Raw genomic sequence first — 20,637 nt, 5'->3', positions numbered from 1 at the left:
CAGGTGTAGGTTTCTTGAGTAGCGAGTTGATCTTGGCGTGCTTCCTGTCGGATGGGAAGGTGGCGGTCTCGAAGGATCGGTTGATAGTCCGGCAGAGGTATGGTGGTGCTGGTCTGGTTGAAGATGTGATGTGGGCAAGGACCCAAGGGTGCTCCAGAATCGATGGAGGTAATAAGTTTCTGGGTTGCCTCTGTGGTGATGGGGGCCCAAGAGTTCAAAATCTGGTGTGGCACTGGGTCCGTGGTGGTGTTTGTGGGTGGTGCTGGCGGGTTTTGGCTCTTGAAGCCTTTGTAAATGTGCTGCATTTTCCAGTGGAAGAAGGTGGCGAGGTCTTCGCAGAGGTCTTGAGAAGGAGAGATGACTGAGGGGTTTGTACCGGGATTCGTGAACTCTTTGACGATGAAAGCTCATTGCTGTTGTAAGCGCTGGTTCTGAGGTTTTCTTGGATGGCGGCATTCTTAGCAGCTCTGATGTTCTGGTGGTGCGTAGTGACTGCGTTTTTGTAGGCTATGTGGTCTTCGATAGATTTGCTGCTCCTCCATTTCTGTTCCAGTCTTCTGCAGAAGCGTTTGGACTCTTGTAGGTCTGCCGTGAAGCATTCAGATGTTTTGTTGGTTTCCTATGGGTTTCTTGAGGGGAGCTACACTGTTAGCGCATTCTGAGATCCACCGGTATAGATTATAAGCGGATTAATTTGTGTTTGCTGCGTCTGGTAGGGAGGAGTGGCTGAGTGCATCAGTGAGTTGCGCTTATGTGACTTTACCCCAGTGTCTGCCTGGGGGGTGGGGGCATAGTGGCATGCAGTGTTCTTCGTGAAGGACACACCTGTGGTCGGTCCAATGAGAGCTGTGAGAGATGGTGATGTTGTTCCCTGCCAAGAAGACGGGGTCGAGGGTGTGCCCAGCTGTGTGGGTGGGGACGTTGACAAGTTGTTTGAAGTCGAGTGTTGCAAGGTTGTCCAAGAGGCTTGTGGTGTTGGGGGCATTGTGGATCTCAAGGTGGAAGTTGAGGTCGCCGAGTAGAATGTAGTAAGTGGAGGCGAGCAGTTGGGGGCGACAAGTTCGGCAATGGCTCTGATGAATTGGGGCCAGGGTCCAGGTGGTCTGTAGACGAGTGTGCAGTGGATGGAGGAGTTGGGGTTGGTCTGAATCTGGAAGTGTAGGTGTTACTGGGTTGGCTGCTTCTGTGACTCATTGGTGGTTGTCAGGCGAGGGAGTTATTGCAGACTATGGTGATGCCTCCTTTTGGACGGTTGGCTCTGTCCCTGTGGATGATTTTGTAGTTGTCTGGAATGGCCGTGGCAATCTCCGGGTCCGAGGTGGGAGTGATTCAGGTCTACGTGATGAAGGGGATGTTCAGGATGGTCGAGTCAAGGAGGTCCCAGACTTCTACTGTGTGCTTGGTGAGGAATCGTGTGTTGAGGAGTACGAACTTGAGGTGGCCATCTGGGCTTGGTGAGGGATCGTGCAGTGGTCAATGGAGGGTGCGGGCGCATGAGCAGCATAAGAAGGGTCCATGAGCGCTCCTCGGGTCAGCTAGGTGTCAGGCTGAGGATCTTCCCAGGTTGAGGGCGTATAGAGTGGTGGAGTCAAAACGACCGATGGAGCACAGACCAGGGTCCATGGTGCTGGGCACGGTTCAGGCACAGGCGGGCTTGCCTTTGGTGCGGTCACGCAGCGGCCACCCTTAAGAAGGGGAGGTAGGGGGAAGGTTCTGGACACCTGGGAGGCAGGAGGTCAGAAACTGCTTCACGGGTGGAGCCGCAGGGGCGGCAGCAGCAGCAGGGAGGGAAGCGGCAATGGGGAAGGCGCAGAAAAAGCAGAAAAGCGGCAAAAGTAGAACAAAAGAAAGAGAGAAAAAGCAAACAACAGCAGACGGCCACCAGGGATGAGGCGCAGCCGGGTGCCTGCGGGTGGAGGCGGGCCTCGATCTCAGAGCCAGCAGGCTCTTGTGGAGATCGGTCGCAGCAGCAGGTGGAGCCACGCAGGAAGGAGCAACAAACGTTGACCAGATAGGTCAGTGTTGTGCTGTGTTGTTTTCTTTTTTATCATTCTTGTGAGGCTGAATAAAGCCTTTGAAACTGCATTGAATGTTATACCAAAATATTTTTTAAGACCCACTGTTGCTTATCCTGGTTCTTGCCCAGGTCCTGAGGAATACAAGGTTACCCTATCAATAGCAATTGTCCTTAAATTTTGTAAGCTGTGGTTCATTTCTTAGATTCTGCAACTCAGATGTCAAATTTTGGAGTTTACCAAGATTCCAGCATCATCCCAATCTGGAGACTGGTCAGCACAATAACCAGAGCCAGAAATGCAGTCAATAATGTACTAGCAGTAATCCATTAAGCAGACATTCCCTGAATTATTGCACAACTAACCCAAAACCCTAGACAAGAAGCAATCGCCTTCTACCAAAATGTGTTTACAACCTTCCAGTTCCCATATTTAGAATTATAAAGGTTACCAGAAAATACAAGACATTTATTCCTGAATGTGCAAATGTCCTTTCACACCATCTCCTTTGCTGTGTACATGCTTCAGTAATGCTTGCAAATCAATCTTATGAATCAAGTAAAGTATTTTTGTTTATCAACTGATGATTCTCAGACCCAAATTTGATCTGTTTTCCAGTTTTCCAGCACTGTAGTCATCCTCTAAACATGATATTGTCACAAAACAGAAGTCATCTACCATTGAAACTAACTTTCAAGCATTCCCAAAAGATAGCTTGACTCCTCACTGTGCCTTTATTATTCTCAACGTACTCTGAGCCTGATTCACGAAGGGCTGCGTTGCAAAGCCAGAAATATACTCCCATATAATTACTCCTACATTAGGGGTCGATGTTTGACTTAAGTGATTTACAAAGAATCCCAGGAATAACCAAGGACATCTACATCAGTTGGAGGATATCAACGTGTAAAAAATGTTCAAGCTAATATTACTCTTCCTCACAAAAGCTTACAAGTCAGCTGAGGCACCATCTCACAGGCTAATCAATCCAGTGATGTGCAGGGTGAGCCTCTCTGCAAGCCGATACACTCTAACAGCCCCAATGAAAGTGGCATTCCATCAGTGCCTGGGTCCAAGGTCAGGCTAAAGGCGAGCTATCATAAGAGACTGGATCAACGACTTAAGAGAAGCAACCAAACAGATGTCATCTGCAAATAACACATCAGTTGCGGAAAAGCCCGAAGGCACTACAGTTACACAGCCTTCAACACATGACTGTTCCTTCTGTCCCCAAAAACACTGAAGAAGTTGTCACATCTCTGTCCACCTACGGCCCAAGATCATACCAGAATTGAATCAGCAGAGATGAGGAACTTCCTGTAAATTTGAAGCTCTTATAAGGAGAAGTGAATTGGCAGCAGGAGGGAGGTACAAGAACTAGGTTTTGATCTACTGCTTTCTTGGCTAAATTAAATTCTCATTGATTTTCAATTCCATGCTCTCTTTTCAGGGTTACACATTTTTTCAAAGTAATAAATATATTTCTGATGTACAGCTTCCGTGGTTCCATAATGCAACACAAGTGTTCAAGATAATCACTTAGGACTATCAAAATCTTAGCAAAGAATGGAAAAACATCATGCCCACTTGATGCTAAATACAATACTGCAATACCCTATCCCAACTTGGAACTCAGTTCTATATTAATTTCCCTTGCCCTAACATGCTCTGAAATGGGCTGACATGCTCACTGTTGTTTAAGACCGCAGTTTGTTAAACACCTCAAATGCTATTTATGATATTTCAGGGTTTTAGCAAAAGTAACCACCAAGACATTTACCTGTGATCGCTGAGTCTGTGGGGCTGAGGACGGCATCTCCAAGTGCGCTGGTGTGCCAAGGCGACTGTTCATGAAACGTGGCCCTTTAAAAGACCGATGACTTGTCCTGCCTTCAATCTCTAGATCTAAAATTAAAAGCAAATACCCCATTCAGGCATCTCTTTCCAAAGGAAAAACAATTGAAGGACACAAAGACGATCCTTGTTTTTTTGATTCACTGAATTAAACTGGATTTTGCTCCCTTTTAAATGAGATAGAATAGTGTGTCTTGTTTTCTTAGCCTACCTTCAAGGCACAGAAGCCCGAGCTGCACCTGTGACATTCCCAGTGTTGTATGACTGCAGAAAGTGTTTTGTAAGAAAGTATTGGTACACCATATGCCATCCTACAATGCCTGGGGGTTAGAGACCTCGACCCTCTCACAGACGAGGAATGGGTGGAGGCCAGGGCATCCTCCCAGCTCTCGGCAACTGAGACACGCTTCCATCTCATCCAGCTGAAATACTTTCATAGATCGTACCTAACGTGCCACAGACTCCGGAAAATGAGAGCGATTACCTCCCCTGCGTGCCTCAGGCTCACGATTCAGGACAGTGATTTATTACAGCCTACATGGGGATTTGCCAAACTATAGTCATACTGCTGATGGGTGCTGTTATGCGAAGGATGAGGGTTAGGTAGAACAGATCCTTGAGACCCCAAGCAAGTCAAGCTGCACATTAACACAGACTTTGATGAGGAAAAATATATGACGACGTTGTTACAGTTATGCCTAATGGTGGCTAAAAGAGATATATGCTGGAGATGGAGGGATAACGACCCTCCCTTTACGGAAGAGTGGCGAAAAGGACGAGAGTGGTGCATTAGTAGAGATCAGCCAGTATACAAGGCCAGAGGTTGGCACCAAAAGTTCACAAAGGTCTGGAAAATGGGAACGGGCCACAGAGAGACCGTAATTACGTCAAGGGAAAATCGAGTCAGTATCTTGAAATCTGCACTTATGAGGGGCGATTGACCTTGCGGACGGACCTCTCTGCACATGCGAAGTTTGGAGGAGAATCTGGTAGGGAGGTCGGCGATGGTGGTTAGAGGGAATTGGCAAATAAAGCCCCATTGGTGAGCGGTCATCACTTTGTTGTTGATGTTGTGATAAAACTCTTCGTAATATCAAAAAAATGTGTTAGAAAAAACACAGAAAGTAAAATGGAGGAAAACGTCCAGGAAAAAGAATAAAAATTACGGTAGGAAAGAAATTGACTGCAGTGAGTCTGAACCCTTGCTATGGAGCTGAAAAACATTATTGACAGAGAAAAACAAACTAGAGAAAACATGAAATAATGAATTATTAAATATAGACAGCAGGGAACACTTTTGAAGACAGTGCAATAGCCATAAAGATGCTAAAACTCTACGCTATACCTTGAAAAGAGCGAGTTACTACCCAAGCAGGCTTGCTTTCTCTAGTTTCCTCTTTCTTTGTTGATTTTGTGGTAGACAGTCCATCTCCCAAATCCTTAAAAAAAGTAGACATGTTTTAAAATATGATCATGTCCACAGCCTTCCTAATTTTAAACACGTTGTGATAGAATAAGTTAAACAGATGATAAAACAGACAATTAAAAATGTAACTGCATTCTACAGAAGTTGGCCGTTTTCAAGTACAGTCAAAAAATGATGCTTCTAAGACTGCGAGGCCACAGGTTCCAATGCCAAAAGCGCCATCTGAACTGTTCATTATTCCTAAGGCTCCAAAATGAGCATCAGTGAGATTGGTGCAACCAACACCTAGACATACTTCCATTTAGAAAGTGTGCTGAAAAAAAAGAACAATTACTTTTGATAATAAGCAACATTTTCGTAGCAAAACAGTGCTTCCGCTTTAGACAATAGCCCCAGAGAGTAATTTAGTAAATTAAAAAAAATTAAAAAATGCACAGATTTTGGAATTTATCTCTGGCTTATTTGTGTGTTCTTTGGCTTTCTGTGTCCGGCTTTAGATAATTTGCTGTAAATAACTAACCATGATCTTGTGTCCTTGTGAACAGTATGTATAGCATACCAAAGATTTAGAGTTGTAATGTACCTGCTTGGAAAGCTCTTTGAGGAAATTCTCTTCATCATCTTCATCTGAAGACCTTGCTTGGGGTGGTTCATATTCGACAAGGAACACTTTAGTAACAACCCCGCTCTCTCTGTTATCCCTAAAAGAATAAAAATGTGTGCATTAGGAATCGAACACTTGAACTCATAGCTACTCAGATGATTTCCCGCTTCCTTATTCCACCTACATTACAATGCAAAACTTCTCTCTGGTTGAAAAAAAGGGTACCAACGATTTCTTTCTTTGGCTCGAAAACAGGAAACACACAAACCATCATTGGTAATGATAGGATCCTTTGCTAAAAGGCACCAGGGGCATAATGCAGTACAGTGGTTCCCCACCCATCAGAGGGTGTCAGTAGCTCCTCCGCTATGGGGGAGCAGTGTCGCTCCCCACCAGAGGTAGGAGCTGCAAATTGATCAATAAAAACAATAATTATCAATGTTTATTATCGTTTTTATTTTTGAAGGGGCATGGCAATGGGGGATGACAAGCACGGAGGGGGTGTGGTGTGCATCCCCCTCAGTGTGCATGTGTGTTTGGCTAGCCGTCTCACTGAGCGCTCTCTAATCCGGCACTGTGTTTTCAGGTTGGAAAGAGTAGGCACAGGCTCCCGGTCTGCTGTGGAGCGCCACGCCAGGGCGCTCAGGCCAATCCTAAAACTGCTCGCTTGCTGCCAGCAGCATCAGGACAGCACTAGGATTAGCCGCAGGGCAGGCTGGGAGCCTGTGCCTGCAGTGAGTAGAGACAGAGGAGAGGCAAGGCAGCGGCGAGTTAAGTAAGCTTTTTTAAAAGTTTTATTTGTGAAGTTGCCTTTGTTTTGTGCCCCCTGCTGCACCACTTTGCCCAGTCAGAAAGCACCCTTGCAACTTAAGGCTGTGAGTATCTGTAAACTCTGGAAATCTTAGGGGCCCCTCACCACATTCTTCCACGGGACCCCCATCATGTTTTGTTGGATTACTGCAAGGCACCCATTGATAGTGGGTACATTTAGGAAAGTACCCTCTTTTTGGCATGTTACCCCCAATTTCTGCCTGATATCAGTGTGTTTTGACCCCAAATTGGCATAATGGTCACCCCTTATAAGTCCCTAGTATATGGTACTTAGGTACCCAGGGCACTGGGATTCCAGGGGATCCCTAAGGGCGGCAGCATTACTTTTGCCATCCATAGGTAGCCTGTGCAAAGGCTTCTACAGGACTGCCATTGCAGCCTGTGTTAAATGGTGCATGCACCATTTTACAGCCATTTACACTTCACTAAGTCACTTACAAGTCACATATATGTCAGGCCTTCCAACCCCGGAGGCTGGGTGCAAAGTATCTGTTTGTGAGGGCACCCCTGCACTAGTGGAGGTGTCCCCACTTCGTCCAAGACCATTTTCCCGGACTTCGTGAGTGTGGGGACGCCATTTTACACATGCACTGGACATAGGTCAATACCTATGTCCAGCTTCACAATGGTAACCCCGAATATCGCCATGTAAGGTGTCTAACAACTGTGAATTGTATCCCAATACTGATTCTAGTATTGATTATACAATCCTTTGCACTCTGGTGGCTCCACAGTGGACCCCCAATATTGCCATACCAGCCTTCTGAGGTTTTCCAGGCAGCCCCAGCTGCTGCCACCTCACAGACAGGTTTCTGCCCTTCTGTTGCTTGAGCAGCTCAAGTCCAGGAAGGCAGAACAAAGGATTTCCTTAGGGAGAGGGGTGTTACACCATCTCGCCTTTGGAAATAAGCATTAGAGGCATGGGGGGTAGCCTCCCAGAGCCTCTGGAAATGCTTTGAAGAGCACAGATGGTGCATAATGCAGCCTACACCAGCTCAGGGCCCCCAAGTCCTGCACTGGTGCAAAACTGGACAAACGAAAGGGGAGTGACCACTTCCCTGTCCATCACCACCCCAGGAGTGGTGCCCAGAGCTGCTCCAGAGTGTCCCTGGGTTTTGCCATCCTGGATCCCAAGGTGGTGGGGCACTCTGGGAGCATCTGAGTGGCCAGTGCCAGCAGGTGATGTCAGAGCCCTCCCCGGATAGGTGCTTACCTGGTTAGGTGACCAATCCCCCTTTCAGGGCTATTTAGGGTCTCTCCCCTAGGTGTTGCTTCAAATTCAGATTGCAAGACTCCAGCAGGAATCCTCGGCATCCTTTATTTCATCTTCTGCCAACGGAACTGCAACAGAACTCTCCAGGAACTCTACAAACTGCAACAAAGAAGCAAAGATGACTTCTGCAACATTGTATCTTCAGCTCCTCCTGGCAACTGCAACTGTTTCCAGGTCATGCATCCTCTGAGGACTGCCTGTTTTCAGCCTGCACCAGAAGAGCCAAAGGAATCTCCCGTGGAGTGAGAGAGTCACTTCCCTGCTTCAGCAGGCACCTCTCTGCAGCAACAACCAGTGGTGTGGGTCCCCTCTCCAGATGACGAGCGTGGATTTAGCAACACGGGTGGTGGACTAAAATGACCCCAACATTCCCAAGGTCCAGCTGTCCAACTTTTGTAGAGGTAAGAGCTTGCCTCCCCACGCAAGACAATACCCCTGTGCACCGCGTGACTTGCAGTTTGTAGGAAAGTACCATCTTGCCTGGCAGGTTACCCCCATTTTTACATGTATAAGTTTGTTTTTGCCTGTCTTACTGGGATCTTGCTAGCCAGGACCCCAGTGCTCATAGTTTGTGGCATGAATGTGTATACCTGTGTAGTGACTGCGTCACTAATGTTCTGCTAACCAGAACCTCAGTTCTTATGCTCTCTCTGCCTTTACATTTGTCACTATAGGCTAGTGACCATTTTTATCAATTCTTATTGGCACACTGGGACACCCTTATAATTCCCTAGTATATGGTACCTAGGTAATTGGGGTTCCAGGAGATCCCTATGGGCAGCAGGATTTATTTTGCCACCCATAGGGAGCTCAGACAAACCTTACACAGGACTGCCACTGCAGCCTAAGTGAAATAACGCACACGTTATTTCACAGCCATTTTCACTGCACTTATGTAACTTATAAGTCACCTATATGTCTAACCTTCACTTGCTGAAGGTTAGGTGCAAAGTTATTAAGTGTGAGGGCACCCTTGCACTAGCAAAGGTGCTCCCACATAGTTCAGGGCCATTTCCCCCGACTCTGTGAGTGCGGGGACACCATTACACGCGTGCACTACATATAAGTCTATACCTCTATGTAGCTTCACAATGGTAACTCCAAATATGGCTATGTAAAATGTCTAAGATCATGGAATTGCCCACCCCATGCCAAATCTGGTATTGGGGTGCCAATTCCATGCATCCCCGGGGCTCCACTATGGACCCCGGGTACTGCCAAACCTGCTCTCTGGGGTTTTCTCTGCAGCTACCACTGCTGCCACCCCACAGACAGGGTTCTGCCCTCCTGAAGTTGATCTTGGAATTTAACCGAATGCAATCAATAAGACATTTAGGGCCTGATTACAACTTTGGAGGAGGTGTTAATCCGTCCCAAAAGTGACGGTAAAGTGACGGATATACCACCAGCCGTATTACGAGTCCATTATATCCTATGGAACTCGTAATACGGCTGGTGGTATATCCGTCACTTTACCGTCACTTTTGGGACGGATTAACACCTCCTCCAAAGTTGTAATCAGGCCCTTAATCTTTTTCTCTCCATCCAACAGATGCCGGTCTTGACACAACGACGATGGATAAGTCATAAAGATATTATACAATTTGGACGTTTGACCATCTTTTGACAATACAGGTTGCTTTTATGACCATAAATACTCAACAAAAACTATTCACCTCATTGAAGATTAATAAGTACAGACTTGCCGTGGCTTCGCCAGAAATTTTAGAATTGCAATTTGAATTGAATTTAACAAACTTAAAAAGAATAAGCCTTGATAAAGTCCTTCATAGGACGAAACACGTGTTGGCTGAATTTGGTTGAATTTCAAGATCATTTCTTTCATTTGGATGGGCTGAATTTGGTTGAATTTCAAGATCAATTTTTTCACGTGGATGGAGAGAAAAAGATTAAATGTCTTACTGATTGAATTCGGTTAAATTCCAAGATCAACTTCTTTATTTGGATGGAAAAGGACGAATATAGAATGTTTCACCATTGACGTAAATATGTAATGTGTGAGAAAACACTGTCAAGCTTATGTGTAACATTAGCTTTGTATAAACTATTTGTATATTATTTCATGGAATTGTATTATGCCTGCATTATGTACATTCCATTTGTTAATGAAACAATACATTCTTTACAATTATCACTTGTTTTTCTGATGCCACAATTGTTTTACATCATGTGTGTTGTTCAAAGTCTCTAAATCTAAGGATCCATGAACAGAACAGATAATCTATTAATTTTGTTTGAGTGTGCTCCATTCTCATCTCAGATAAATAATTTTGTTGGTACACGTTTTTCTTGTTCCATTATACATACTGGACAACAGGTATGCTTAGAATGTATTGAGCACCATTACAACACCTTACACTATAGGAAAGTGCGGCCTCATATTGGGTTCATTGTTGTCAACCGGTTCCTCTTTAGGCACTTCCTGGCAGAGAAAATGCAAGAGTGAAGGTTCAAAGAGGTCAATTTTGGCTTCTTAATGGAAGCCAGATCTTTAGCCCAGAAACAGACGACAGACCCTTAAAGAGGTTGAGTCACGCAACTGTGAAACAGTATCCTTATTTTGAATGATCTGGGGATGAAGAGCAGAATTTAGCTCTGGAAATGGAGGGGGCATTCAGAGGTGTAGTGCTTTATTGTCATGGTGAGGTAGAGGATTTTATTAGAAGTATTTGTAGTTGGGGCTGATGATCTGGGAGATCAAAGCATGTTCATTAGGGATAAAATGAAGCATCCTTACCATGGGCTGATTAAGGAACTGTTTTTTTCCCAGCCACCACTGAACCAGTCTACGTAACTTGGAGGCTAAACATTGCCACTGAAGGCTTGAGTTGATATTGTTCTTATAAGTAATTGTGGTAATAGGTTGGAGTTCATGGCTCCTATGTCGAATTTGAGAGACGTTATCAGATTGATAATGATTATGTACAGCACAAAACAAATTGTGTCTTGAGAAGGACAGATCCCCTTTGAGGATCTTTGAAATAATATCATAGGTCAGTTCAGAGCTTGGACTTTTGTCCAGAAAAAATACAATCACTGTATCTAAAAATGTAGTCAGGAATACCAGATTATAGTAAACAGTAGTCCTTGAGGATGTGGTTTAGTATACATTTCAAAAATAGGTTTAGCCATTGGGGTGTTGCTTCGGATCCATGTTATTAGTGCTGCTAAGAAGGAACATTAAAGCAATAGATGGTAGGATTAGCTGAGGGACAGTCTGTTGTCTATGCTCTATACCACTTCCATGAATTTTGCTTCTTTGAGGATAGTGAGGATGCTAGGAGGCCGAAGTAACGGAGTGAGTTTTAGCTCTTTGTGAGCCGTAGATAGCATTTTTGAGGTTTGTGAATGTTCTAGCTCACTCTAGAGTTAGGCCTCAGAATTTTCTCAATGTCCTTCCAACACTGCTCCTGTTTCTCACCTTCCCACTGGAGACCAAACCGGAGTAATAAAAACTTACAGCCTAGATAAGAATATTATGGGACACCAATTTCTAAAGGTATTTAGGGGCATGTCCAAATCTGGGGGTGAAGGCGATAGCTCCTCTCCTGTAACTCCAACATCACTTTTCATAAGCACCCTTCGTTGATCTTCTAGCAGTGGGCCCAACAGACAACATACATTAGAGGGGGTTGGTGCGGGGACGGAGTGCCCCAGAACAGTGTTCACAGGACACTGCAGAGAAGTTGCCAATCAGTCCTGCGGCTGTCATTTCCTGGAGTCCGTGCAGATTAGCCTAGCGAATAAGGCATAGTTTGGGGCAGCACAAAACCACAGGAATAGGACTGTTATGGCCGCAGAAGATCCATTGGCAGCAGGATCCAAAGGAAGGGATCCTGAACAGTAATTGTGCAGGTTAGTGCAGAGCTTGTTGCCTGACAGGATAGGCAGATGTCTCAGTATCATTGTACAGGTGGGGTTAGACCTATACGTAATTACATCCCTTTACCTGTCCCCTTAAACTCCAAATGAGGGTCATGAGCTCTTTTTGAAAAGGGTGATCCCTGAGGTCTTGACATAAGCAGAGGCATCAGCTGTTTCTTCACCAGGGGAGCATCACCCCCTCCACCCGCTGTGAGCCGTGGTAAAAAAAACGACAATGACAATGAAATTAATTCATTGCCATTTTATTTGTTACTGATGTGAGCGCCACAGCCTGCAGCCTGCTCTGGGTGCCCCCGAACCAAGAGACATGCAGGGTGTTTCCTCTGCTGCCGATTGCCAGAGGACTGGAGCAGTCCAAAGTGCGCATGTCATTTTGACCGACTGTCTTGCAACAGCCACCCTGACGTGCATTATGAAGCTCGCCATCCCGAGCTGTCTTAGACAGCTGGGTGGCTAGCAAGCACAGGCCTCCAGGGCCTGAAGGAGCGTCCAGCCAACCCACTCCATCGAATCCTGGCGCTTCTCTCATGCTAGTTAATAGCATGAAAGCAGCATCTGGATTGATTAGGGGAGTTCTTCCACTCGTGCCACAGCAGACTGCAGATTGAAAACACCGAGGAGGACGTGCAGCCATGGGTAAGTACCATTTATATATTTTTTTATTTTTTAAAATGTTAGTGCGTTCGTTTTATTTTTGGGCTTTTGGAGGAAGGTTTTTTTTTTATTTTGTTTTTTGGGAAGCGGTGGGGCACTGCGCTTGCCTCACCACTTTCAAAGGTTACCAGCTGCCTCTCTGCAGAGGGGGAGGTGGTTTTTGGAGGGGACCTTAAAATACTAACAGACAACAACACAGATAGATCACAGTACAGCGTGTGGAGAGCTTGGTCTCACCTACACCCAAAACATGGCTAGACTCTTTGGGCTTGGTTGACCACTGCCTGCTCTTAAAAAATAAAACTTAAAAGTTTAATTTTCATTCTTTAAAAGCAACCCATTTTCCTTTAAGGAAAACAGTCTGCGTTAAAAAAAAAAAAAAAGATTGCTTCATTTAAAAGCAATCACAGACATGGCTGTCTGGTCACTCCAGAAAGCCACCATACCTGTGTTGACTGCGAGCTACCTCATTAATATTCATGAGGTAGGTTGATTTGCGACCTACTAAGAAGCACTATTTTAGAATAAAACATTTCACACATTAAGAATACCGATTTCCTATTGCGTTTCAGAGATAATTTCAAATAGGAAATTGGGATTACTAATGTTAGTACATCTGGCCCACAGAGCCTTGTCCATGTTAAAAGCAGATAACAAGATCTTAGGTAGTAGGTGGCAACACAGTTAGCTACAGTAACAATGCACCTAGTAAACAAGGATTAGTGTGTATTCGTTCCAGGTCGCAGGACGGCTCTTAATATTAGGAAAATGACTCTTCCACCAATACTTAGATAGCTCAAGTGTCACTGGACACAGATAAAGCCTCTAATGCAGTATTATGGAGATATGTCTTTGGCGTTTTGGAATTAATTAACTTTGGCCCTCGATTAGGAAACATACCAGCCCAGCAGATAACGTCCCTATCGTATTCAACACGTTAAAAAACTTTGGGGCTAAAGCTAAAAAACAGATAAGACTTTGCTTATTCCAAAAGGGGCTTTCAGACCTGCTTAGGGAGATACTTTCGGATGTAGGAAGCTGGCCTGTATACCAGGTCCAGGTATCCCCTGTTAGTGTAGTGTAAGCAGTGTCTAGATGCCAGGCTCTCTAGAGGTAGCTGTGGATGAGCAGCCAAGGCTTATCTAGGAGACAGACAAAGCTCATGCAATACCACTGTAGTCACACAGTACTCACACATGAAAGAAAACACTCAGTGTTACAAAACTAAAGGTACTTTATTTTAGTGACACAATTACCAAAATTTACTAGAGAGGCAACCCCGCCAATAGGAGGTAAGTAACACAATAGATATGTACATTAGTGATAGGCATAGAAAGCAATAGCAAACAGTGCAAAATGCAGATAGGCAATAGAGACCCTAGGGGGAGCCCAAATCATATATTAAAAAAATGGAATGCAAATGCAGGACTCCCACCTAGGTAAGTGGAATGTGTACAGGGGAGCTGGGGGATCTAGGAAACCCCAAAGGTAAGTGCCACAGTGTCCCCAGCGACCAGGAAAACAGGAGTAAGTTACTGGATTTTCCCCAAACCACCCAAAAGGATGAAAAAGAAGATAATGCACCACCCAGACAAGACTTCAAGACACCAATGGTGGATTCCTTGAAGAGGAAGACCTGTGGAAGAAGGGGACTAAGTCCAGAAGTCACAAAGATCCCAGTGGGGGCAGGAGCCCCTACCCACCCATCTGTGGTTGCAGGAGTTGGTGGATGGTAGGATGAAGACGGTCAGCAATGCAGCCCTGGAGTCGGTGAAGAGTTCCTGGACAATGCAGTCGATGTCCCCTGCTGGATGGATGACTGCAGTCGATCATTGGTGTGGAAAAGCCACCAACAAGCCCTGGCAAAGGCAGAAGTCACAGTGAAGCAAACGTGGAGTTGCCGGGGACCAGCAGGGTCCAGGAGGATTCAACCCACAGGGGGGAGTCCTAGGGGGACCCTAAGCAAGGCAGAGAGACCACAGAAGAAAAGGCAGCCCCCACAGGAGACCCACTGGAAGAGGAACCAAGAGTCACAAAGAAGCCCAAACAGCACAACTCGAGAAGGATGCCATGCCATAGGAGAAGCACACAGAGGGCTGTGCATCATAGGAAGGAGGGATGGGGCATACAGGGAGCATGAAGATCCCTTGGAGGAGATGCCAACAAGCCTTGGTAGCTGCAAGAGACGTGTAGCACTGGGGTATCGTCCTGCGTGGGCTTACCTCCACCAAAGTTGGAAAGTTGGCGGAGAGGACCAAAAGGACTACTCCGGACCACCACCCATGATGCAGAATCCACCCAGTTTAGGATGAGAGGAGATCCACGCAGCCGGTCATCTTTATAGTTGGTGCCCGCGGATGCCGGGGAGTGACTCCTTCACTCCGAAGGAGATTCCTTCTTCCTTCTCGTGCTGGCTGAAGACTTGCTATCCTCAGAGGATGCACAGTGGGGGAAATGTTGCAGAAGCTGGAAGGAACAGTGGAAACAATGTTGCAAGCAGAGTCTTCGTCGTGGATGCAGCTTGTCGGTTCCTGAAGGGTCCAGTCGCAGTTCCAGTGACTAGAAGTCAAAGTAGAGGTTGCAGGGGAATACTGCTGGAATCTTGCAAACCGAATCTGAGGACCCTCGCCCACCCCCAGAGGAAGCCCTTTAATAGCCTTGAAAGGGGGATTGGTCACCTAGCCAGGTGACCAGCTATCAGGAGGGGGCTCTGATGTCACCTCCTTGACCTGGCCACTCAGATGCTCCCAGAGGACCCTGCCTACCTTGAATTCAAGATGGCAGAACCCAGGGACCCTCTGGAGCAGCTCTGGGCACCACCCCAGTTTCGCGCCAGAGCAGGAATTGGGGGTCCCTGATCCAGTGTAGACTGTTTTATACACGGAGGGCACCAAATGTCCCCTTCGAGGCATACTGGTGGCTTGGGGAGGCTACCCCTCCCAAGCCATGTAACACCTATTTCCAAGGAAGAGTGTGTTTCCGCCCTCTCCCACAGAAAATCTTTTGTTCGGCCTTCCTCTGCCCGAGCTGGTCAAGCAGCAGGAGGGAAGTAACCTGTCTGAGTGGTGGCAGCAACGCTGGCTGCCAGGAAAAGCCCCAGAAGACGAGTAGGAACAATGCTGGGGGACCTCTAAGGAGTCTCCAGATTGTAAGGAAACTGTCAACAGTACTGGGGTGATTCTGACTTGTTTGATACCAAACATGCCCAGGTTCGGAGTTACGATTATGTAGCTGGACATAGGTGGTGACCTATGTCCAGTACACCCATAAAATGACACACCATAATCACGAAGTCCAGGAAAATGGAACTGGAGTTCATGGGGGCACCTCTGGCAGTGCAGGTGTGTCCTCACACACAGGTATTTGCACCCTGCTCTATGGGCTAGGAGGGCCTACCATAGGGGTGACTTACAGTGACCTGGTGTAGTGACCTGTAGTGAAAAAGGGTGCCTGCACCCTTTCACGCAGGCTGCAATGGCAGGCCTGCAGATACACTTTGCATGGGCTCCCCATGGATGGCATAATATATGCTGCAGGCTATAGGGATCCCCTGGTACCCCAATGCCCTGGGTCATAGGGTACCATATACAAGGGACATATATAGGGGCACCAGTATGCCAAATGTGGGGTGTATGTGGTTCAAGTAACCAAGTTTAAAGGGACAGAGCATAGTCACTAGGCTCCTGGTTAGCGGGATCCCAATGAATGCAGTCAAACCCACTGATAAACAGGCAAAAAGTGAGGGGTAACCATGCTAAAAGACACTAGCACAGTTTGCCACAAGCTGAACACAGAGAAAGTGATGGTGAATAGACATATATCGCTCTTGTTTGTGTGAGGTTTATCATTATCATTGTTTTGCAGCATAGCTCTTGCTTATTCCTCAAAGCTTGCATTTAAAAATGCTGCATGCATTCTGTACTTAGTATCTTTGCAAACGGTGCAAATCGCAAGATTCCACTGTTTGCTAATGCAAAATAGCCTTTCGCAATACATCAAAGGCGTCGCAGTCCAATTTTAGGTAATCGCAATTTTGAGCGATTCGATAAAATTGTGACTTTGAATAGGGAATTGCAATTTGAGATTCCCTAAATAGGAAGTTGCAAATAGGGAATTCCTATTTGGGATTTCCTATGCACATGTATCAAGCATTTACTAAATGTGAACTGGGCATTTAGGAAATGCAATTACCACCAACTCCAAGTGTGTGGTAACCATATGCACTTTTAAAAAATGCATTAAAAAGGCACTTTTTAAAGTGCCATGTAGCACACACAAGCTCCTAGGGCACGTGTACACTTTACATGTGCACAATGTTTTTGGGGGTGCATTAAAGAGGGCCTTAGGAAATGCAAAACCATTCACACTTATGGGCATTTAGGCACATAGTAACAAATTGAGTCTCATTCCCTAATAGTGATCCCCCAATAGCGATCACAAATTTTTAGAAATTGCTGTTTGGGAATTGGGAAATCACAAGCGGTCCAAGGAGAGGACGGTATAGGCGCCCCCTTTGATGTATGTTTGACTATAAGGGGACACTCCCCCTCCTGGATACCAGAGGCTAGCAGCCTCTTTGAAAGGGCCGCCTCAAGGCAACTCCTTGGGTAAGGTAGACCTTTTACTTCACACTCTTTGACCTTCACATAGAGTAAATTTCCTCCAACGTGAGACGTAGGGATCCTAGGCCCTGACGAATGCCCCGAGACCTTCATTGGCTCACTTCTGAGGGCAGAAACATGTTGGCTATTAGTTAGGTGACCCTGTGAGTCCTTGTCCTCACAGAGGTGTCCCAACCCCTGTTTTAACTACACCAGTCAGACACCACCATTAAATTTGTCATTCCTCACAGGTGTCTGCTTAGGTGTTTTTAATTTTTTCAGTAGATTAGCTGGATCCCGATCTTTCCAGAAACAAGTTTATTTACGCACTCCCTCCTGTTCCTTTAACAGTGAGGTTGAGTCCGCCCAGGTGGCACTATCCTACCTGGGTGGGTCTAGGTGGTCAAATGATGAAGCATGACACTATATAGTGTGTGAGACCACCTATTCCGTAAAAGGAATTCCCCCCGCGTTCTCTTCCCGCGCATGCACTCTGTAGTTACCTACTGACATTTCACTGACATTACCCTTCCAATTAGGAACACATACAACCCAGGGCTACGCTGGTATTCACGACTCCCTCATTAGAGAACCCCGTACTTTCTTGTGTATTTTGAGTTACAGGGAGCTAAGTACGGTGTGTTCCTCCACATTTGTCCTTCCTTCTCCCTCCTCCTCTCTCCATGTGTAATGTGAATTGCTATTTTGTTACATTCCATTTTGCATTATCTAAATAGCGAATTCTTAAAATTCTGGCCTATAGTGCTTTTAGCACCTTCAGAAAAGGAAGGGCCTGAGGGGTGAGTCATAATTCCTTGCAGATAAAGTTCCCTACTATGCTGACAATGCCCAAGAAGGATCTGCTCTCTGTATTTTTTTTATTCTGTTCTGAGGTAGGATTAGAAAGCATTTTTTCGGCTGACCTCTGCCACCGTTTAAAAAATGAAATAATATTAGCGATATATGAAGTATATAAACATATAAACAGGATCTAATATTAACTACTGGTGGGCTCAAGTAGAGCACTGGTATGCAACGAGCATATCTTAAAAGTAAGAAAGAATGTTACATATCGCTTTGTCTTATGGAAGTAAAACCACGTTTTGAAAAGCTTCAGCCTTTCCATTTAAACTTCACAGAAGCACAGGAGAAATACAAATTAGAAACTGGTCAGCTTATACAACCCTACAACCATGCTTTGGGCAGCGTCACATACTTGCAGTACCGGGAACTGACGCCGATGAAAAACACAGATGTGAGCAGAAGCAGAATGAAGAGGGGTGGTTACCAGGCCGCATTAAGCTATCAGAGATGTTCCTAACGCATTTTTGGCAGAGAAGGCGCAAAAGTAAAAGACAGAATGAGGTGAAACCTTTTCAGACAGGAAATGGTAGATAATGTTAGTGATGCAATAAAGTTAGTTTTCATCCACTTTAACATTCTACCTTTTTCACATCACTCCAGCCGTGCTGTATAGAATGAAACAAGTTCAAGATATGAAATACCCCTAAATGTGTATGTACAGGGGTGACCTTGTTGCATTTCACCTGGACTTTCCTGGCGATATCCATCTATGGGTGCTTGGTTGCAGAAAGGCTTAGAAGTGGTGTTAATACGATGCAGCCTATCAATGTAGATGCCTATTCTCTAGTTATATCTTCAATTGCCTTAATGTTAACTAAATATTAGCTGACCGTATACAATTCAATAGGAACTTTTTATGACAATGTCTTATTTATTTTCTACGAAGTTGATACACCAGATAGTTACGTAACTGATAAAACAACAATTCTTGAGTGATAGAGACAGTTTATAGCATTGCAAGTTCCTGGAATTAAGTATACAAAGAACTCCTCCCCAGTTCCACAAACATTTGACACTGTAAACCTTAACTATCGTCTCCCTTTCCCTGTGGTCCCAGTCCAGGCCTTGCCATCTGTAGGAAAGTACCATCTTGCCTGGCATGTTACCCCCATATTTCACTGTATATATGTTGTTTTAGTTGTATGTGTCACTGGGACCCTGCCAGCCAGGGCCCCAGTGCTCATAAGTGTGCCCTGTATGTGTTACCTGTGTTATGACTAACTGTCTCACTGAGGCTCTGCTAATCAGAACCTCAGTGGTTATGCTCTCTCATTTCTTTCCAAATTGTCACTAACAGGCTAGTGACCAATTTCACCAATTTACATTGGCATACTGGAACACCCTTATAATTCCCTAGTATATGGTACTGAGGTACCCAGGGTATTGGGGTTCCAGGAGATCCCTATGGGCTGCAGCATTTCTTTTGCCACCCATAGGGAGCTCTGACAATTCTTACACAGGCCTGCCACTGCAGCCTGAGTGAAATAACGTCCAAGTTATTTCACAGCCATTTACCACTGCACTTAAGTAACTTATAAGTCACCTATATGTCTAACCTTTACCTGGTAAAGGTTAGGTGCAAAGTTACTTAGTGTGTGGGCACCCTGGCACTAGCCAAGGTGCCCCCACATTGTTCAGGGCGAATTCCCCGGACTTTGTGAGTGCGGGGACACCATTACACGTGTGCACTACACATAGGTCACTACCTATGTGTAGCTTCACAATGGTAACTCCGAATATGGCCATGTAACATGTCTATGATCATGGAATTGCCCCCTCTATGCCATTCTGGCATTGTTGGCACAATCCCATGATCCCACGGGTCTCTAGCACAGACCCGGGTACTGCCAAACTGCCTTTTCAGCGGTTTCACTGCAGCTGCTGCCAACCCCTCAGACAGGTTTCTGCCCTCCTGGGGTCCAGCCAGGCTTGGCCCAGGATGGCAGAACAAAGGACTTCCTCAGAGAGAGGGTGTTACACCCTCTCCCTTTGGAAAAAGGTGTTCAGGCAGGGGAGGAGTAGCCTCCCCCAGCCTCTGGAAATGCTTTCATGGGCACAGATGGTGCCCCTTTCTGCATAAGCCAGTCTACACCGGTTCAGGGACCCCTCAGCCCTGTTCTGGCGCGAAACTGGACAAAGGAAAGGGGAGTGACCACTCCCCTGACCTGCACCTCCCCTGGGAGGTGCCCAGAGCTCCTCCAGTGTGCTCCAGACCTTTGCCATCTTGGAAACAGAGGTGCTGCTAGCACACTGGACTGCTCTGAGTGGCCAGGGCCAGCAGGTGACGTCAGAAACTCCTTCTGATAGGCTCCTTCAGGTGTTGCTAGCCTATCTTCTCTCCTAAGTAGCCAAACCCTCTTTTCTGGCTATTTAGGGTCTCTGCTTTGGGGATTTTTTTGGATAACGAATGCAAGAGCTCATCCGAGTTCCTCTGCATCTCTCTCTTCACCTTCTGCCAAGGAATCGACTGCTGACTGCGCTGGAAGCCTGCAAAACTGCAACAAAGTAGCAACGACGACTACTGCGACACTGTAACGGTGATCCAGCCACCTTCTCGACTGTTTTCCTGGTGGTGCATGCTGTGGGGGTAGTCTGCCTCCTCTCTGCAC

At 45.9% G+C, this 20,637-nt stretch overlaps 1 protein-coding gene across 3 annotated transcripts in view; it reads right to left on the bottom strand.

Annotated features, from left to right (window-relative positions):
* Positions 1–20,637, bottom strand: part of DZANK1 (double zinc ribbon and ankyrin repeat domains 1) — a 741,684-nt gene that overhangs the window by 565,746 nt on the left and 155,301 nt on the right. For all 3 annotated transcript variants that reach the window (XM_069234738.1, XM_069234737.1, XM_069234736.1), the window contains 3 exons: positions 5,879–5,996; positions 5,215–5,308; positions 3,796–3,920 (listed from right to left, as the gene is read on the bottom strand). In XM_069234738.1, coding sequence (XP_069090839.1) covers positions 3,796–3,920; positions 5,215–5,308; positions 5,879–5,996 — 337 coding nt within the window. The remainder of the gene's footprint in view (positions 1–3,795; positions 3,921–5,214; positions 5,309–5,878; positions 5,997–20,637) is intronic.

Source organism: Pleurodeles waltl, chromosome 5 (genome assembly GCF_031143425.1).
Source record: "Pleurodeles waltl isolate 20211129_DDA chromosome 5, aPleWal1.hap1.20221129, whole genome shotgun sequence".
Lineage (NCBI taxonomy): Eukaryota > Metazoa > Chordata > Amphibia > Caudata > Salamandridae > Pleurodeles > Pleurodeles waltl.
This window is presented reverse-complemented; position numbering and strand designations above follow the sequence as displayed.